The sequence below is a fragment of the Zalophus californianus genome, chromosome 4, assembly GCF_009762305.2.
Source record: "Zalophus californianus isolate mZalCal1 chromosome 4, mZalCal1.pri.v2, whole genome shotgun sequence".
Classification (NCBI taxonomy): Eukaryota; Metazoa; Chordata; class Mammalia; order Carnivora; family Otariidae; genus Zalophus; species Zalophus californianus.
The window spans coordinates 99,492,247-99,514,058 of record NC_045598.1 but is presented as its reverse complement, the minus strand read 5'-3'; the positions used below and the strand labels follow the sequence as shown (position 1 = coordinate 99,514,058).

At 39.3% G+C, this 21,812-nt stretch overlaps 1 protein-coding gene across 6 annotated transcripts in view; it reads left to right on the top strand.

Annotated features, from left to right (window-relative positions):
• The window catches only part of GDAP2 (ganglioside induced differentiation associated protein 2), a 79,867-nt gene extending 61,682 nt beyond the window's left edge, over positions 1 to 18,185 (top strand). For 4 of the 6 annotated variants that reach the window (XR_003525300.1, XM_027626001.1, XM_027625868.1 and 1 more), the window contains one exon: positions 523 to 8,240. Coding sequence is in view for 3 of the 6 variants with exons in the window: in XM_027626001.1 (XP_027481802.1) it covers positions 523 to 570 (48 nt within the window). In the remaining 3 variants the exon portion in view is untranslated. The other 2 variants (XR_003525285.2, XR_003525280.2) reach the window with 2 other exon arrangements.
• The last annotated feature ends 3,627 nt before the right edge of the window (positions 18,186 to 21,812 follow it).

The following is a 21,812-nucleotide window of genomic DNA, read 5'->3' as shown; positions in this document are numbered from 1 at the left end:
AGAAAATTCACACATACTCTTCTGTTCCATCATTGTGTATTAAGGTTCAATACACAGTAAGACAACCCAGTCTAACAAAATAATCTGGGCATTAGGTTTGAATACACGAGGATTTCAATTCAGGCTCTTCTGGTTACTACTAGGTGAACTTAGGTTGAGTTATGCAAGCTGTGTGATCGATCCTCAGTTTCTTTTTCTGCAAAAAGTTGTGACCTACCTCATGGTGTTACATAAAGGGATAATGAAAGAAAAGTGCTGTTATAAAGTGTCTGGCGTATAGAATATTCAGGAAGTAATAATGTTATTTAAAAATATTATCATCCTGATTACCTATGCCTACCCTACACCAGCTCTGGCTGACTGCAGTGGAACTGTTTTGATGGCCAAGTGGCTTGCTCAGGGTCGGGCATGTGCTAGACATTTTACATACACGATATCATTGACTATAAATCTTTTTCTTTCACATTCCCATTTAAATTGGTTTTATTACTTAATGTTCTTGTCTTTTTTTTTCTTCCACAGGAAAATGGGCCTTACTATCCATCTTACCCCCCGTCACCAGATTTGTGACCTGCCGTCTTTTAGTGCTACTGGTTTCCAAGGACGTCACTTTCTCCACGGATCGCTACCTATTGAAGTGAAATTCATTTTTGCTGTTCAGATCCAGAGAGCCTTTTGTCCCCACCTCTCTGGTATTTTTTTATTGACTGTATATTTTCTGGCACATAAGCAATCTGACAATAGTAGGCCATTCTGAACCGCACACTTATTTTAAATTTGTATATTTGTATCAAATGAAAATGTTCATTTTTAGAGGGTTGTTAATAGAAATTGGGGAGCAACTTTTGAGTATCTTCAGTTTTTTCCTGAAAGGACACTGGATTTTCCATTAGAGAAGCCACCAATATTGTTCACGCCATCTCTTTAACATTGTACGCTTCCTCTGTGTACTTAAGTGTTTCTCAAAATATATAGAACCAATGTATGCTGACCATATGCATTGTTTGCTTCAGATCCTGGCATTACATTTTATACGGATAATTTGGTTATGGTAAAATAGAATTGTCTGGGATCAAGGATGTGGAAATGTATCTGATCAAAACATTGAAATCATTAGCAAAATATAGGTCTTAAAATCTTACTGCACCAGCGAAGATTAAGATTTTGGATTATATGATTTGTTAAGATTGTCACTGTTCTGGTGTCAACAGTGGGGGAAAACGGGAAGACTGTATCTTCCGCCTTTTTCCTGTAGTCATGGGTGATTTGGTGTCCTTTTTCTAAAAGGCTGCACTCATTAGTACTCTTACGTGAAAGGCATTCTCCTAGACTCCCATCAGTGAGCCTTTAGAGAGGGTGCTGTCTGCCCAGAGTTGTGATTTTGTTGGGCTTTACAGCTACTCCCTCTAAGGACATCTCCTCACAGTGTCTCTTGAGTTGCCTATGTCAAAATGGAGGAAGTGCGTTGCAGTGAACAAAATTCCAGACTGCTCTTGCCACTCAGGCTCTATTTGTGCCTTAGCTCACTTGTGAATAAAAATTAGGATTATGATACCGACCTCACAGAGGTATCATAAGGCTAACATTTAGAAAGGGCTTGTGATGTCTTCGGATGCAAAATGCTAGGGGAGTTTGTGTAGGTGTCACTTCAGTTAGTTTTTAAATGATAATAAATGTACTTGGGGGTACTGCCAAGCACTCCTTTTGTCCTTGGCACCTTTTGAGTGACTTTTCTTGTCTTACAACAAGAGCTGTTACTAAAAAATCCCAACCCTGAAGACCTCCTTCCTACTTTGTCCAGAATTCCTTCTAGCCTCCTCCTCCCCCAGTGCTACACTTTAACAAGAGGCATCTGTTAGCCATTTTAAACATTTCTTCTTGAATTGAGGTCAAACCAGTATCATTTCCATCTGGCTGTCTTCATATTCCTTTTGATTCCTACACCCACCCACCCCCCCATCTCCCTCACTCCATCATGTACATTGGCAGTTCAGAGAAGAAAAAGTAGAACTCTTCTGTTCTGTGTTAAGGATCAGTGCTTCCAAAGGTCCTATTCTTCTGTGCCCAAATTAAGCCTTCAGTGGATAAAGGAAACATACTTCTTTTATGACAGAGAAGTCCCCCTATAGTTGTATTAGCCCCATCCTCTATTTTCCCCTACAAACAAGAAGGGGCTTTACATTCCTTCAATAAGCGCTCATATCTTTTTGCATGAAATGGACACATTTGCTCTGTGTCAGAAATCAAAGCCACTTGCTCCTTGTATATGCTTATTGGGTAAGGGTTTCCTGTTACGTTCCCTAGGTCATCAGATCCAGACAGCCAGTCAGATGTCTACTAGTAAGCTTCCTCTCAAACAGCACTACTTTCAATCCCTTAAGCCTTGAACTTTAAAAATCTGAAAAATGAGCTTCATCTTCTCCAGTCTATTGTTAGATCATATTTGAGGCATCTTTGCACTAGGAGCAGTTATAAAAATATGCCAGCTTTTCTTTTTTGAAAGTGGACTTGGCTATCTCAAATTGGCATTCGGCCTGAATCATTTCCTCTATAGATAATAGAGGCTGCAAGCTACTTTGCCATTTGAAAGGAAGAAAATTGATGTGTAGAATTTCTTATAGGCAGTGATTTTGGAAGAATATGCATACGAGTATATTAATGTCTAGTAACACAGGCAGGATTCTATATATAGTGAGATTCTCACTCAATTGATGTCTTAGGGTATAAAGGTAGTATGGAACTATATACAGACCAACCGCATTTCATAATTTAATGGTGACTAAAGATAAGGGCTGCACTTCTCAGTGAAACTAAATTTGGTATGGGACCAAGTTCATGCTTTCATAGCTGTCTTAAGTGTTGTGTAATGAAGTTGTTTCAATGTATGAAATCCTACCAAAGGAACATAGTGACCTTGATAGTGAAATGATTATGTAATGTTCTATATATCTGCCTTTGTCAAAGGTTGGGTTGCCTGGAGAACACATGCCATTTTCAGAGACACATTAGAGGATAAAAGGATGACTGGGTGGAGATGAGTACTAGCATCTGATGTTAATTCAAAGCACCACCAAATCCTTAATTTAATTAAACTTTGGTCATGCCAAATGCTAGTTGAATTGAGGAAGAAACAACGTACAAAACATTAAGTGAATTCATTAATTCATGCAAGGCGTAATAGGATTTTCTTAAACAAGTACATATCTTCAGCATATACTTGGTTCTTCTTAACTCATCTATATCCAAGTTTCTTGAAAGCAGAAAAAAACCTCTTGGAAAAAACTGTCTTTATTAAAGACTCTCTTAAGGCTTAGAGACCAAGTGGTTTAAGGTTCTCTTTTCCTTAATATACATCTTATTTCATTGGCTAGTACTCTATTATGTTTATTTTTTCAAAGAGATTCAATTAGTTTGAGACTAAAGAACAGGATTTTTAGAGTATTTTTGACAGGAAAGATGGGTATAGATTTTTTATCAAATATCTTAAATCTGGAAGGATTAAAATATGTTGCATTTCTAGAGAGGGATACGTATAACCACTCTAGTAGAAAAACATGGCTTGCCTATTTCTTCCTGTTTTCGGTTAGCTGAGATATCATTCAGTGAATTCCAACTGTCGGTAATGGTTTCTTCTCTTTGCAATTGCTAATAGGAAAGTGATAAAATGTAGTTTCCGTATAAGCTAAAAATCACTCTTTGTGTATCCCTTGATTGTCTGTGTATGTATATATAGAGTTTATATTGATTAATATATGACTAGAAATTATTAGAATTTGAAGTACTAGAAAGAGGAGGATTATTATGGTTCTAAGAACAGTGGATTGATTGTATTAAGGGCGCAAAGGACTGCAAAATAGCATATATACCTCTAAAATTGGAGTTGACCAGTGAGTTTCAAATTGTTGTTCTCTTATTAAGTTACAGTCACTAGTCAACACACAGTAGAGTATTTTACCTATGCTGGCACTAACATACCTCATGGTATATGATTCAGGATTGCCTGAAACCATGAAGGATTAAAGGAGCACTCTACCTTTGACTAGGTCATATCAGAAGCGCAGAGAGTATAAGAATTGCCTAGTAGGCCAAACCATATATACATAAGCATATATATACACACACATGCATATGTACCTTTAAACTGTGTACATGCATATATATGTGTATACACGCACATGGTAACCTACTTTGCATTACATTCTTCGAATGTGGTTTCTATGGCCCATATGTAGAGAACATAGAGCAATAAATAACATAGTTCAAGCTTGGATTCTATCAAAAAAGCCCTTACGCAGATGACATCAAGGTCATTTTATATATTAGTGGCTCTCTTGGACATTAGTTGTTAATTTTGTTTTCTTTGCTTCCAGGAATGGTATCTAATCTTTTTAAGTGAAGTAAGTAATCTTTTTAAGTGGATGTGTAGGGCCACTGAGTTCAAGGAGAAAAACATAGATATTCTCTAGGTGAATTACACTAACAAAATCATAACTGCTGAGTGTGACCTAATATTTTTGTTGAACGGTTAATATTAATACGTTTTATATACACAGTCATACTTTTTTTTTTTTTGCAATGTGTTTTGCTAGTGTAAGCACACAGTCATTATAAACTGAGCCAGCACTTTGTCAGACCAGTATCTGGTAGACCGAAATATTTAATTATGAGCTTAACATACATAAATGATTTTAATTGCTGTTGGGCACAGGAGATTTAAAAGTTTTATTGACATCTTAAAATTTGTTTATTCAGAATGCTTTTATGAATATTTTGCATTTAAAAATTTATTTTAGTCTTTCTGAATTAGAAGTTAAATTCCATTTAAAGAGGATCCCACTCTGTGCAAATATAGCCTGTGAAGAACGAGTAGTAAAATGGTAATGTTTGTATTGAATCCCAGGGTAGGACAGTCTGTTCTGGTCATTTACACCTGGCTTTTCTCTAATCATTGAGATTAACCTCCGTTAGTGGTACAAAATGCAGTAAATTTTACTGTCAGCCTTCTCTATGGGGACCTAGACGAGTGCTTCTCAAACTTTAATGTGCATATATTAAATTAGCTGGCAGTATTATTAAAATGCAGATTCTGATATAGGAGCTCTGGGGTGGAGCCTGGGATTCCTAGTTTCTAACAACTTTGGGTGATTATCAATACTCCTGATACCCCAAGACCACAAGTAAAAGAGCCTAGACTATATTCAGCTTTCATATTTTACCTGTTTCAAGAAAAGGAGACACAACTGTCATAATCCCTTCTGTGGTCCAGTCACTCATATTCATTATCTCACTTAATCCCACAAATCCTATGAGGTAGATGGTGATAGAGAGGTTAAGTGACCTGCTGACTCCCACGCACACCAGCAGTACAGTATTGAGCCATGTTTCTCAAACTTGAATAATGCACGTCCCCTTTAAAAAGGAAAGGCTCTCTGAGTTCCTCAGTTTTTACATTATTTATTTTGTTACCTAAGTATATATAAACATAAAGCTACATATAATGCTTTATGCTTATAGCTCTTACACAAGTATAAAACCCAAAGAAGTTTATAGATACGAGCAAAACTATAAAACCAATAAAATTTAAAATAACATTAGTGAAATATGATGGATGATGACGTTTCACCAAAACAAAGCTGTCACTTGTAAGATGATAACCATACGGAGTGCTGTCTCACAGGTTCTTTTGAGTTCCGCATACACCTGGCAGGTGCTGTGTGCGCCACATGGTGACTCAGTTCTCCCACTGCGTTTCTTGGTTCAGACTCTTCACTGTCATTTGTTTAGTACACAGTGATGTTATTTGGTCTTCATCTATCTTGACTGAATCATTTCCCTATTCAGTCAGTCTCTGTTCTCCTCAAGCCTCCCACAACTAAAGCAGAACCCAGCTCTACTGTGCAAGTAAACACAGTTGCAAAGCTGGGCACTGAAATGTCCTGGAAAAATTTGGTTTTAAGGCAGTTATATTAATAAATTAATCTTCAGGACATGAATATTAACTTCTTAAATTTTTCATCAGTATGAAAAATGTCTAATTCTCATAGAACGCTGATGGATCCCCCACCGAACACACCCACACACCCACACACTCAGATTCCCCCCCTTCCACACACACAAGAAGTTTTAATGACGGTCAGTTTGTGGCTATAGTCTTGCTTTGGCTCCTGACACACCTGGGTTCAGACCTTGGGCACGTTTCTCAGCCTTTTCTGAACCTCAGGGTTTTCATGTGTTAAACAGAGGTAATCTCATTGAATATAAGAGAAATAAATGCAATAATACTCATAAAGCATGCATAGTAAGTGTTTATAAAAGTCAGCTACCATTGCTTTGATTAGAAATAATGCTAACATTTAAGGACTTACTACGTGCCTTCAACTTTGCTGTAAGCACTTTATATGTGTTATATATTGAGTGATAGAATCAGGATTCAAATCCAAGTCTGACTTCAAAGCTTACACTCTTATAAAAATAATATAAAACATCAATATAAGTTGCTTATTTAAAAGGTTATTTAATATTAAATTGTATTTTCTCAAAAATCCTTATAAAATTAATGATGTTTCTCTTTAGGGGAAATGGCTCAGGTTTTTTTTTTTTTTTTAAAGATTTTATTTATTTATTTGAGAGAGAGAATGAGAGAGAGAGAGCACATGAGAGGGAGGAGGGTCAGAGGGAGAAGCAGACTCCCTGCTAAGCCGGGAGCCTGATGCGGGACTCAATCCTGGGACTCCAGAATCATGACCTGAGCCGAAGGCAGTTGCTTAACCAACTGAGCCACCCAGGTGCCCCATGGCTAAGGTTTTTATAAACAGTTATGTAATATGCTAAGAAATCAACACAAGATAAATACAATTTTTTTTTTAAAGGCTGTCATGCTAGGTTGTAGTCCAGTAAAAGGATATTAGGATCATTAGGCTCAACTTGTGCATTACTGTTCTTTTGCACATTTATCATCTGTAACTAATGATAACATGAGATTCTTCCTGAATCTCGACACAGCTTTTTTGCAGAAAAAGATTTTCCCCCCACCACTATTATATTCCTTGATAGTTCTGAGAAATAGTCTGCAGACATCTTAATTTTCACCTGTGAAACCTATTTTTAAAACTTGTTTTGTCCTTTAAAATAGTTTTGAGTAACTCTTCTCCCTATTAGTTTTCTAAAATAAGTTTTGGAGTTCTGAAAAATGAACAAGCATACTTGTAAGCTGGGTTTTTTTTACTCTTTTGCGTTTTTTTCTGATTGGGTGCTGGGAGAAAATACCAGGAGAGAGTTATAAGAGGAACTCATTTATTAACAGAGATAGTATGTATCAAATTCAACTTATTTCCCCATACTTGCACAAATTATTAAGGTAGTGAAGATACATGAAATGTGAGGCTGTCACTGAATTTTGTAAGATCTGTTTTTAAAAATATTTTTCTTTTATGACATCCTCTATAGAAGCATAATAATAATCTGTGTTCTGTTCTATTGTGGTTCTGATCCAGTGTCTTTAACTCATCTGTAAGATCTTTAAGTTCAGTGAATGCATGGCTCTCCATACGTGTGGGTTATCAAGATAGAAGATATGCCCTGTGTGATACCTCATTGCCTCATCCTGTAGCACAGCATAAGAAAATTGTTCTGGCTTCACATTACAGATAAGGCCTAATTCCACCTGATTTTCTCCATCTTAGCAGTCTGTTACTTGATTTGGATTGTGAGCCCTACTTCTCTTATTAAATACAAATAAGACCAGTTTTTATTATAACTTTGGATGGAATGGCCTCCCATCTTTTGCTTCTTTAAAATCTAAATTTATTTTTTTATAAGGAGGTATCCTAAGCATTTGACTATTTCATCATGTCTTCTAGTTTAGATACACCTGACATTTTTACTTTGAAATGCTTATTGTAAATTCTAACATTGATTTTTTTTAAACATTGTTTATAGGTGGGTATGTTATCTAGAATTTCATTTTTAATAGTAAAGTAGGTGTTAATACTTACTATAAAGGGGGATATTGGTTCCCAAACAGATGAAGAAGTAGAGGCTCAGGCAGGTTAAGGCAGGTTGGACTCCTAGCCAGATCGTGTAGATTGTAGTTAGTTTCAGGATGACCTTCTGCCATCTATAGCTAGAGCTCTTTGGTTTAACTGTGTTTGCACAGCTGCTTGGCTTTGACATTCCCTCTTGTGTCCTCTAAAGAAGTTTTCTTTTTTTAATTTATTATTTATCTTTTTTTTTTTTTTTTATCTAAGTTGCACTTGCTCAGCCAAGTTCCAGGGAGGACCAGAGTTCAAGAGTTAGCAGCAGAGGTTATCAATCAACTTAAAGTTTGGTAAGTGAAGCCCAGACATGCTGCACAGTTGTTTTCTTTGTAGAGCACTTAGTACAAGACCAAAACTACGAGTTGCTAACATTTCCTTGTTGAATCCATCCTGTTGCTATGGAAAATGCTGTCCTAGAAAATTCAATTTGGAGCCTCACATAACTCCCATGAAAATTACACAGGAAGTGAGAAAAAGGCAAGGGTGCCATTTTTTTTTAGTTCACAGTAGTGGAATGCATTGCACAGGGTAAGACCACTCTGCATCTAGGATTTTTCGTTTATTTTTATGTTTATAATTTATTGTGACATGTACCAAAATCAAATTGTAATATAATACCACCCTATATTATATTTTTTGGATATAAAAGCTCTCATGACTATGCCTATTTCTATTCTAATTTTGTGGAGTATATCCTTTTTTGGTATGTTCATCTTTTAATTTTCTCTTTATTTTTTTTAGCAGCTTTGTTTGAAAAGTAACTCACATATCATAAAATTCACCCATTTAAAAGTGCATAGTTCAGTGGTTTTTAGTATGCTCGGTGTTGTACAGCTGTCACCACTATTTACTTTTACAACATTTTCAACACCCCAGATGGAAGCCCCACACCCGTTATCAGTCATTCCCCATTCCCACTGTCCTCCACCCTCCCTCCTGTGTTGTTTGGGCTTTACTGCAGTATGTCCTCCTTCTAAGACACATCTCCAAGTTGCACTTATTAGGAGAACAGTGTATCAATAAATATTTGTTGAATGAATTGATACCCACATAAGTCACTAGCCATGGGTAGCAACTGAAGAGTAATTGGAAGGGCCGTGGAATAGATGTCAAAAGACTAGATTCAAATCCTGACTGATGCTTACTTACTAGTCGTGTTGTTCTGGGAATGGAGTCACTTAGCGCTTCGAAGGCTTAGTTTTCATATCTATAAAATGTTGCTAGCAATATCTGCTTCATCGGATGGTTGTGAGAATCACCTGAGAAAATATGACCACAACACTTGGCACAGTACCTGGCCCACACTAAGAAAGGAATTGCCATTTGTTCCTGAATGACAGAGAAACACCTGGGTTGGTGACCAGGTGAAACACCTGCGGCCACATTTCTCTAATGTCTAATCTGGCAGCAAGTGTGTCCCCTGGTCACCAACCTCAGGGTTCAAAGTAGTGGCGTAGTCCTTTCCTATGGCTCAATCTTCCCAGTTTCCTTCCTCACAAAAGAGAATTCTGGAGTATAACTTACAACTGCTTATTCTCTCTTAACCTCCCAACTGCTGCCTCCCCGTTTCCTGTCCAGCATGATACCTGCTTCCTCTGCACATGCTGATGTTGATTCTCATGTAGGGCCCACACTTTGTACAGAAGCAAGCACTGTCCATCAGCTGTGAAGAACTGGCCCCTCATCCCAACTTCAGCAGCCTTTATTTGCACCTTTCCTTCACTGTGGGTCAGAAACCCTCTCCAGGAGAAAAAGCTGCCTAATTTAGGCAACTGGCAGCCTCGGACTGCTTGCTGGGCCTTTCAGGGACAAGGGAACATATTTAACGATCTTCTCTCATAGCTGCCACCTCCCCCTACTTCCAGAGTTGCCTTAGAAGATTTGCCACCCACTCATCTTACAAATAGTAATGAAATAGTAGGAGGTATCATTTCAGGACACCAGGCATTGTAAATATATTATCTCTAATTCTTACAGTAAACGTGCAAGCTAGGTATTTTCCCCATTTAATGGAAGAAAAAGAAGAATCTTGGAGAAGTAAAGAAACTAGCCACAAGGTAATTTTAGGGAATAGGTTTTGGAAAGGCAGAGAAGATTGGGTAAATCTACCTATACAGAGTTTCTTACTTACTTACATTATATGGCTTTAGTCTGGTATATAAAAGCATAGCATAGGCTTCGATTCAAATCCCAGCTCAGCCGTTTACTAGCTATGTGACCTGGACATGTTTCCCAACCTCTTTGAATTTCAGCTCTCTCATATGTAAAGAGTACTTACCTTTTAGAATTATTGCGAGGACCAAATGACTTCATACTTCTGAAAGTCTCAAAAATACTAGCTATTGTCTTATTTAAATATTCTAATTGCTGTGATCAAACTGTCTCACTTTCTGGACTTATCAGTTACACTTGGCTCTTTAAATTATGCCACATCCCCAATTCAGAGGTTGTATGATGTATTTGGTATGTCTCTCCTTCAAGAGAAAATACATTTTAAAGCAGGGTTGGCAAACTTTTTTGGTAAAGGGCCAGATCATAAATATTTTAGGCTTTTCAGGCCATACGGTTTCTGTCACAGCCATTCAGCTCTGCTGCTGTAGCATGAAAACAGCCACAGATAGTACTTGAGCAAATGGGCGGGCCTGTGTTCCAGTAAGACTTTATTTATGGAGACTGGAATTTAAAGTTCAAATGATTTTTTCAAGTATAACAAAACACTATTTCCTTTGTTTTCAACCGTTTAAAACTATAAAAAGCTACACTTAGCTTGAGGGCCGTATAAAAATAGGCAGTGGGCCATAGTTTGCCAACCCCTGTTTTAAATAAATAATTCAGTGGTTCTTTAAAGCTGTTGAATCCAGCAGAGGCCTAGTTAAGGAAAGGAATGTGGAGGAAGAAAATCAAGAGCCAGTCAACCTATCAACTAGCTAGCCCAGAGCATAGCCGTGTTGATCACTCCCTTGCCTAACCTGTGTGTAACCGCTTTACACTTAACATTTTTACCTATAAAAATGAGGTGCTGATAGCTGTCTGACCTCTACCTACTTCCTCCTGGTGACAGGAGTTCAAATATTATTTATTGAATTTATGCCTTTGTGCTAGATAGTTGAATCATTTTTATTCTTACCCTCTTATTCCTACTTCACAGATGAAGAAATGGAGGCTCAGAGAGGCAGATTACCTGCTTATACAATACCAGTATCTAAACCCTGGTATCTGATTCCCATAAACCCTCCCAGCCCTCTCAATAGAATACAGACTCCTTAAGAATAGGGACCTCACTGGATTCGTTCTGTGCTATATCCCCAGTGCCTAGACTAGTAACTGGTATATAAGAGGCAGTGCGTAAATGTTTGTGGAATGAATGAATGGATGAATGAATGTTTCCATTATGCCAGCGTTTCTTAATCTTTTCATAGGTAGGGACGCCTCTGAGAAACAATTTAACGGTCTGGACCATCTCTCCAGATAAATCTCAAATTAAGACACCTTATGTTAAGTATTTGGCAAACTATTGAAAGAAGATGCTATTCACATACTCTGAACAATATAACTCTTCTCATAAGCATGGAAACAGGATTTGGAGATGTCTTATTTCTCTCCTTTTCCTTAAATCATGATATTAAGGACACTAAACAAGACCTAAAATGTTTTCTTCTCTATAGGCACTCATAGCTCCCAGACATACTTCTTAAAACTCTTGATTCCCTTACAAGTCACTTTCTCAAAAATTACTTAAAAATGACTTTTATTGGACCCAAGTGCTTCAATATGAAAAGTAAGAAACCACAGCCTATTAGGACTAACATGCAATTTTTTGTCTTCAGAAATACAGTTGCAAGGGAAATACCCACTTTTCACCGCCTAGAGGCCAACCAAATCTGAAACTCATATGTTACTCGGGATGGATGGGCCTTCTGGCTGCTTCTACTTCTTGTCATTTACTGAGGACCTTACATTCCATACCATGGTCTCTCGTTAAGACAGTGAGAGAGGGTTATTATGAGAGAGACATTAAATTCAGATGTTACTAATTTTTATTTTCCCCTCTAAAGCATCTGTTGTTTACATACCCTCATCCTTTACATCAGGACCTTGAGATCATGACTCACTTCAGGTAAACAGTAAGAATAAGGGTATTTTGTTTTCACAGAATGCTGTAAAAACAAAGGCTGTTGCTTATGGAGACTTAAAAAAATATTCAGGTACTTCATTCACTTGCTACTCCCTTTTCACTCTCTTTACTGCATCTCCCCCCCACCCCCCCACCCCCCGCCAAAGAAGTTCCATTCTAAAACAAGTATTCTCTCATGTTTCTGGGACAAGGCACTCCATTCACACTTTGGCCATGTTGTGCCATTTAAGTTTTCCCATGGCACTTATTCCCAGGGCTGATATTCAGCCACACCAATTGTTAAAGGTACTGAAATACTTCCATACAAGATGAGGAACAGCTGCTATCCTGAGCCTTCCAAATGCCCTTTACTATCCCCACCCTTCCCCCAGTTTCCCTGGTTCTCCACACAATCTAAAGGGTCAATGCCACCTACCTTTCCAGAACCCTGCTCCAAGCCTACGGCCAGCACTCTTCTGATTGGTCCATGCCCGTGCCACACCACTTTAAATACCACATTGTTGACGTATCCGTATATGCATGTATGAATAACTAGGGACATGGACCTTTCTGTTTCATTCATTACAGTATTCTTAATGTCTCCTTGAACAGCTCCTGACATGCACAAGACTTTTAAATAATAGCTAAAACAAAAAATATAGTGTGTTTATGCTTATGGTGTCAAAGAAGTAAGAGCTGAAGCAAGAGAACCACTTGATCAGTCGGGATTGGGGAACTACTTGATAAGTCGTATGAGCAGGAAAGACATAGGAGTTAAGAGGATCCCTATATAATAACTTTTTTATGGACATCCAGATGATCTTTGGTTAGCAGTCTTGCTTCACAACATTAACACTTAATATATTATTTGCTTTTTCCAGGAAGGTTGAATATAAGTGAGGATTGGATTTCAGGTCCCAAATTGCCTCATTGAAGACCAAATATGAGACCAGGAGGTAGAAACTAATCTTAGACTAAGCCAACAAGGTGTGGAAGCCTGTGGGAAGGCTCTGAGGTGACGAGGTAATGCTGCTGAGGAAGTTTTGTGCAGTCTTCTGTGATGGAAGAGATGGAGTCACCCATAGAACGAGCCTGAAAGCCTAAGTGGCCAGAGCTGTTCCTGTTTCCTGACAGCTGCCCTCCCCCCGCGCACAGACACACAGTGGGCACTGGTGGATGCTTACTACCTACCCACTGAGCTAGTCTCAGGCAAAGCTCCACTACGCAAACCTGGGCACCGTTGTCAGAATGCCTCTCTTGTCAGGCTAGGAGACAGACACACGCATTTCACATCACCTCAGCAGAGTCCAAAAAATTCAAGTGTGGTGCATTATTAAGAATTCCCTAACACTTCCTACCTTTCCTTAATAGCTTACCTGTGAATGTCCCTGAACTTCTGAAGCTATTCCAAGCCTATGCCATCTGTTACTTTTTATTTTTACTCTGTGAGATATACTCTTCCATTTGTTCCAAATTTGTCTTTTTTCAGTGTTCAAGGGATACCTGCTAAACCTAGCATTTTATAATTTGGTGATTATTTAGTACCACACTCCTCTCCTTAATGTCTCCTCTCTTTATGTAATCATCCCCAGATGAAAGTAGTTCTTCAGTAGGCCCCGCGTGCTTGGGGGGACTGCCAGGCACCCAGATGCTAACTGTAAACTGCCTCTTGGGTTCATTACTCTTCCCCATCACACCAAAGAGGTTCTGTGTTTTCTTCCTCATGACAGCAAAATAATTGAGGTGGAACAAGGTGCCTTCTCGTTTCAGCTCTCATGCTGTAAACAAGTTTCCCGTTTCTGGTTCATTTGGTGCCATGTGTTTTGCATTTTTGTTCTTTGTTGATTCCTCTGTTTAAGATGGTTCCTGGTGTAGCGCTAAAGTGCTATCTAGTATTCCCAAAAGCAAGAAGGCTGCGATGTTCCTTATGGAAGAAATAAATGGGCTAGATAAGCTTCATTCAGGCATGAGTTGTACAGTGCCGTTGGCCATGAGTGCAGTGTTAGTGAGTCAACCATATAAGGGACCTTTAAACAGGAACATACGGAAAACAAAGTTGTGGATTGATTGGCTGATGAAAATGTTTTGGCCCAGAGGTTCAAAGAACCTCATATTGTATTTCTCCCTGGAACAGTGTTTCAGGATTCATTGACTTAGTGTTCCCAGCAACTTTACAGAACGTAACTACCACAAATAGAATAAGAATCAATTGCAGTTGTGAGCAACTGAACCTACACTACTGCATTTGTCCTACTAAAGAGTTAATAGGCACAAGTTTACTGCTTCCTCAGAAAACACCTGTTAAGCAGCTACCCCGCACTGGGCTGTGGGAATACAGTCTTGCACAAGAGGGTCATAGTCCTTAACTTCATGCATCTTATAGCCTGGTAGGGACATTAAATTTTAAAATGTTCTTACAAGCGTGCAGGACAGGTGTGAATCTGATATTAATGACCAATTCTATCACAACAGGGGATGGACAAAATCCTTAGCCAGAAGGGACTAGGCAAATGTCTGTTCTATCAGTTCTTGCCCACCTATTCTGTCAGTCCTCCTATGTGCACTAAAATGTAATCAGCTACCTGAAAGTTCCTCTTCACTCAGTCGGGATCCTGGGAGAATCTTGATAGGGAACAAATTAATAGGTCTTTCCCCACTCATAAGAGAGGTCTGGAAAGAGCCTTAGTCCAAGTGCTGCAAAAAGGTTATGTTTGGGATACTACCTGATCACAGCTGCAGCTGCTTACATCACTGTAATGAGAATGACCATGGCGTCCTCCTGGGCTGAGCAGGGAAAAGTGCTGGAATCTCATAATCACAGCTGCTGTGCTTTGTATTTGCCTAACCCACCACGGCTGCCCTATATGTGATACTTGAATGTCTGGAAGCACATAGAATCATTGATCCACTTACTGCATGGTGATAAATATATAGACTTTCTACTTAATCAGGGCTAGACTGAGATTCTAAACTCTTTGCTGTGCACTGTTTTCCATATGATTCTCAGAATCTTCCTTGTCCAAAATGTCCTGTGTCTCACTCCGCAATCTTTAAATACTAACATCTGCCCTTTGAGCTTGTTTTGGGACCACACTGAGCACAAGCCCATCCTCAGAAAGGGAGCCACCAACTCTCCACCTAAATTTGTGATGACTCAGTCCCTGCTAACCCTTCCCTCTTCCAGCAGAATGTCATCAAGAGGCTAATACATGATTTATGAGAGCCTCATGCTCATCTAGATCCTTTCTCATCATGGCGGCTGTCTGTATCATCCATCCTCTTGTCGTGATCCAGGATGATGTGGGACCCCCTCCAGTCTGCTAGAGACTGATGACCTTTGGTTATAGCAACTAATCTCAGAGGTTATTTGTCACTGTGAGCAGTTGCTCTAAGTTCAAGCTTTAAAATGTAGAATCTTCAAAAAAAAAAAAGAATCTTCAGCAGCTATATTTCTATTGCTGCAGCCATTTCTCTACCTATATGCTACTTGGGAAATCCTTGTAGTAATCAGATTGACCAGTGTTAGCCAGTTGTGCAAATAGGGCTTTGGATGTCGCCTGCTACATAATATTTTCTTTGCATTTCTGCAATAACAAGAGTTTTATTAAGCCCTAGGTGGGTTTTGTTGAAAGACAAAAAACTTCCCATCTAGACTGTACACTCGAGGAGGGCACAGTATGTGGTATCTGTTTTGAGCACCACAGTATTCACCATCCTGAGCACAATACCTGTGCCAAATGTGTATTTTTTGTTTCACTGACTAATTAGGCTAAGTGCCATCTTGGATTCTCACATTAATTGGAAGCTCTGCCTTTTATAGTTAACTTCTGGACATGACATTATAAACATGTACTCCTTAACTACACTACATTTTAAAAAATAGCCTACTTACTGCTGGGGTATGGGCACTATTTAACTGTCTCACACCCATTTTTATGTTTCTTGTTCGTTTTTGTTATTTTTTACTTTATACTATAATATCATGAAAAGCAAGTAGGCCTGTATCTACAGAGACATGCATTACAGCTGGAGAAGGGAAGAAGAAGAGGAGGCAGGACAATCAGTCTTTTCTTGTTTCCATATCTAAATAGCTGAATGACGTTTGGTATCAAATGAGTTACTTGCAAAGAAGATATAAAAGATGTATGTATTTTTATCAAAAATGCATGCTTTGGCAAATGAGAGAGTGTCTGTCCCAGTTTAGAAAGAAAGGCCTGATAGTGTGCTATGATTTAAGGTTTGAAGATTCTTTTTCTTCTTGTTTTCCTTGTTTATACCACTTCACTTCGTAGAGTGTTGCAGAAAGAACATAGGCTCTAGGATTAGAAAAACTGGGTTTGAACCTTGGCTTCTCAGTTTTCTTACCCATCTGGCTATCTCTGGGCCTTATGCTTGTCTTTTTTTTTTTTTTTTAAGATTTTATTTATTTATTCGAGAGAGAGAGAGCGCACACACACACGCGCACGACCCTGGGAGCAGGGGCAAAGGGAGAGGGAAAGAATCTCAAGCCAACTCCACACTGAGCGCAAGCCCAACGCGAGGCTCCATCTCACAACCCTGAGATCATGACCAGAGCCGAAACCAAGAGTCAGAGGCTTGACCACCTGAGCCACTGAGGCCCCCCTGGGCCTTATGCTTGTGTTATAGTTATGCTGCATCACCTCAAAATGTAGCTGAAGGTAAATTATGAACTAGAAAGCGCAATATCTGACTAGAAATAATATCATCGTCACATCCTTTATATATCAAGATTAACCCCCTGACTCTGGATGTTGTAAGAATTTGCCAGAATTACATCTTTTAAGAAAGGCTTCTGCTCACCCAAATGTAATATAATAAACGCAAGGACTTTGCCAAGGCAAATTCCTGAAAAGAACATGGTGCAACAGAAGCAGTTCACAGAGTCCTGTGAGTTTTGGTCAATGATTACATCCTGTTGCAGTGTTAGCAAGGGTTGGCAACCAACCTGGAGATAGAGAAAAGAAGTGACGAAAATGTCAAGATTCCTCAAGCAGATATGTCACGGAATGAATAAGAGTAGACTAGGACATTGTGTTCGGCGATAAAGGCCAGGAGGTTTGGCCATCTCCGTACCAAATTATTAGTGTTATTTGAAGACTCTCACTTTGCTGTGAAGTGTTGAAAACAAACCACATTCCAGCAGAGCGTTGTTAGTCCTGACCTTTATTCTGGATGACCTATGGACAGAAACAGCATACTGTACTTTCTTGTCTTATATTTTAACACTTTGTGTTTTTCGAATAAACATTTAGGACACATGGTATGACAGTTGCAAGTGAGCATTTGAGGAGACGAACTTTATTTGAATTTGCAGCTATTCCAGAGAGATTACATGGTAATCGTGTCCTTGTTTGGTTATGGTTCTTGTAAGGTGTGACCTTACAGAGCTTTTCCAGAGAGAATCAGATCTGAGAGTATGTTGAGCTAAACTGAATTTTGCAACATGCCTAAGAACACTCCTAAGGGCACTCCTGAGTTGAATTTTTAACTTTCTTCACATCAGGTGTGAGGAAGGCACACAGGAATAGAAAATGCACGTTCTCCATGTTTTGCACAGGAAATTTGCTTAACAGAAATCTCGTGAGTCCAGCCCACTACGTGGTTCCCAAAGCACTTTCTCCCACTGGTGAGCCAAGAGGCTCTGCCCGCTTCTCTCAACCTCTTATCAGAGAAACTGATACTCTGACCCAATTATCAGGCTTTGACCTTTGGCACATTTGTCCTGTTGTCCTTACATGTATAAGCACACTTGAAAAATGGGCTAGGTAAGAAAGAAAAGAAAAATTGGTATCAATGAACCAGCCAAAGGAAAAGGGGGAAAGGAACTACCAAGAAATTGAAGGAGGCAGATGGAAATGGATAACGTGGTAGGTGGGGGGAAGAGTTTTCCTGAAAAACATGCTGTATCAGAGGATGACTATGACCACCTCAAAGAAAGAATTCTGATAGAACTTCTCTCTTTCTTCCCAGGGGTCTCTGATCATAGGACACACAGCAGTGAGTCTGGGAGAAGAAGTGGAGGTATAAGGTCACATTTCTGAGCATCCTAAGTTCTGCTTCACTGTCCTTTGAGTTATTTAAAATCATCAGTAAGCAGTGATAACCTCAGAGAGAGGCTGAAATAGTGAGCTGAGGTAAATAAGAGTAGCAAGTGTTTATAATCTCTTACTACATGCCAGGCATTATTCTAAATAGATGAACACATTTGGTTTTCCCAACAATCCTGTGAGGCTAGAACTCCTATTACCCCATTCTGCAGATTAGGAAATGGAAGCCCAAAGAATTAAGGCCCACAGTTACATCAGTGGCAGGGCCAGGATTTGAACCTGGTGTTAAAGTATCTAGGCCTCCAATTTGCCAACTAATAGTGATAGGCAGTTACTTTCCTAAGGATACCCTGTGAATTGGTGGTGGGATCGATGGGAATTCAAACTCTTAGGCTCCCCAAACAGCTTGATGGACCCCACAACTGGTACCAGTGTTGAAGGCTGTTGAACACTGTTGAAGTGTTTAATGTTGAGCTTTATACAAAGTAACCAAGAATGTGTTAGCAATTAAATGAGAATGTATATTTGATCTTAGAACTGAGTATTTTGTCCTACCAATTTAACATTTGCCCTTCCTCTGACAAGACTTGCCTTGGCAACCACCCAAATAACTGCATGTCCCAATATGAAATAAATAGGCACTCTCCTGTGGTAACTTGGAACAGAATGTTCCTGATATGGAGAGACTAGTTTCCAGAGTTAAATGTATAGTTACAGTTAGAAAAAATATATATATTTGGCACAATAGTACTTTGGGGTTATTTATTCTCTTTGGACAATTTCTAGATGTGCTTTGACCAAATTAATCAGATGATTTTCTCTTTATCTCAGCCCCATTCACTCTATTAGAGAGTGGAACTTTAGTTACACAATTTCATGTTGGATGTGGGACTCAAAAACATATGTGTTTCCATCATCTTTAGTTTTTTCAGCATTAGTTTCCATGCTGCATGTAAAGAAACGAGTTTTTCATTCAGACCTCAAGATTCCAACAATAAGGCCCCCGGCTATTTTTACAACCTCGTCTTTTTCCCACTACTTTCCTTTACCTCCAAAGAAATCAAGCTAGGGGCACCTGGGTGGCTCAGATGGTTAAGCGTCTGCCTTCGGCTCAGGTCGTGATCCCAGTGGGGTCCTGGGATCGAGTCCCGCATCAGGCTCCTGGCTCAGCGGGGAGCCTGCTTCTCCCTCTCCCTCTGCCTCTCTCCCTGCTCATGCTTTCTCTCTCTCTCTCTGTATCTCTGTGTCTCAAATGAGTAAATAAAATCTTAAAAAAAAAAAAAGAAATCAGGCTAAATCTTACCAGAGTTTCTCCATTTCTGAATTTATACTGTTCCTCTGAGTATCCTTTAAGCCCTGTCATAAACCCTATCCTCCAGGAAACCTCCCCCAGTTTTCCGAAGCTCATTGATCTCCCCCGCACTGAACTTGATCCCTATTTTAAGGCACTTACTGTTAACACCCCTTGTAGAAGAGTCAGTTGTGTCCTTGTCCCATGCCCCATGTTCTTCAGGCAGAGGAGTGTGTGGTTTACCCATCCCTGTACTCCCTGTGCAACACCTCTCTTAAACAGCCTAGCTCTGTGCCTTGCCAGATATGTACGTTGTGAGGTCATACATCATAGATATCAAATGTTAATCAGGGAAGGAACCTTAGAGATTAGTGTCACCTTTTCATTTTATAGATGAGAAAAAGATGTGCAGAGGCCAACCACCTAAGGTCATTGGTGAGATGGTGGCAGAACCAGGTCACTTGACTCCCTGCAAATTACCACCTTCTAAAATGTGGAGAGGGGCACATGATGCCAAGAGAGAATATTTTGGGAGTTGTGAAATGATATGGATTGTTTATATCTTGTTGGGAATAATAGAGCAGAGGGGGAAATTGAGGACACAATGATTGCAGGAGGGAAATTGTTGAGTATGTGAGAGGGGATGGGATCCAGTCCAGGACTCAAAAGTAGCCTGGACAGGGTACCCATCAGGACCGTAGGGGACACTGAGTATGTGGGTATAGTTATATTGGTAGATATCAAGAGAATGTGGAAATTTTTTCCTGAACTTTCCTGTTTTTTCTTTTGAATAAGAGGTAGGGTTTTCAGCTGAAAATGAAGAGGAAGGAAAAGGTATTGGAGGTTTGAAGTGAGAAGAGATAAAAGTCATCTAGGGGAGTGGGAAAAAGGAATCGATGACAGAATTATAGCATGCTATGGACAGCACTTACCACTTGAGTTTTGTGATCAAGCAGTGTTTTCCAGTGGAGATCCTACTGGCCTTTTGAGCACGCATGTTGCTGGGCATTTAGCGTCCCTGCCCCTTAGTCGTATCCCTCGATGATTGTGATGATCAAAAATGCTCCCTCTTGCATTTCCAAATACCTGCCAGGGGCTCTGAACCATTCCTCATTGAGAAGAACTGGGACACTAGTCCCAGAGAAAAGAAAAGCATGCTTTTCTTTAGTCACATTCAGCTCCTCAGATGCTGGCAGGAAGTAGGCAGAGATCTGAATTTAGGAGTTTTTGGGTGTGACAGTTAAGAACACGGGCAGCAGAGAGGGGCAGAGGGATTGAGGGTATGTGTAATGGAGTGATTATCACAGTCAGGTTTTCTGAACAACAGAATACCTGCCATTGGCTCAAAGCAACTCAGGAACACCACAATGGTGGAGGATTTCTGGCTGCCATTCAGGGACATTTGGACATGTGTCCAATTTCTGGCTATTATGAACATGCTTATACATATTTTTGGGTGGAGGTACACATTCATTTCTCTTGGGAATAGAGCCAGGGTGGACTTGATGGGTCACAGGGAATACAATGTTCATTTAGCTCTATTAAAAACTGCTGCTCATTTGTTTAATATATATGCATATATACCTACCTATGACTCAGCCATTCCATTCCAAGTATTTATCCAAGAGAAAATAAGGCATACGTCCACACAAAGATTTGTACATTAATGTTCATAGAAGCTTTATTTGTAATAGCAAAGAACTGGAAACGACACAAATGCTCATCAACAGGTGAATAAAACAATAAATGGGGCTACAGCCATACACTTGAATACTACTCAGCAATAAAAAACAAACTATTAATAGATACATCAACATGGATGAATTTTAAAATAACTATTTGAGTAAAAGAAGCTAGATACAAAATACCTACTGTATGATTCCATGAATATAGAAGACAAACCAGTCCATAGTGATAGCAGATCCACGGTTGCCTGAGGATGAGGTGGTGGAGAGTAGAGAGAAGGGATGATTCCAAAAGGCTTGAGGAAACTTCTGGGGGTGGTGGATGTGTTTATGTTCTTGACTGTGGTAATTGCTTCATGGGTGAATACATAAGTCAAACTCATCAAATTATACACATTAAAAATATGCAATTTTATACATGAATTATACCTCAAAGCTAAAAAATTAAAAACCTATTGAACAGTTTTCCGAAGTGGTTGAACCAATTTATATTCCATCAGCAATGTATGAGAATTCTAGCTGTCTACCACTTTTGGTCTTAATCGGTCATTTTAATTTTGATGGTAGTGTGGTGGTATCACATTATGGTTTTCACTTGCGATTCCCTGATCGAATGAC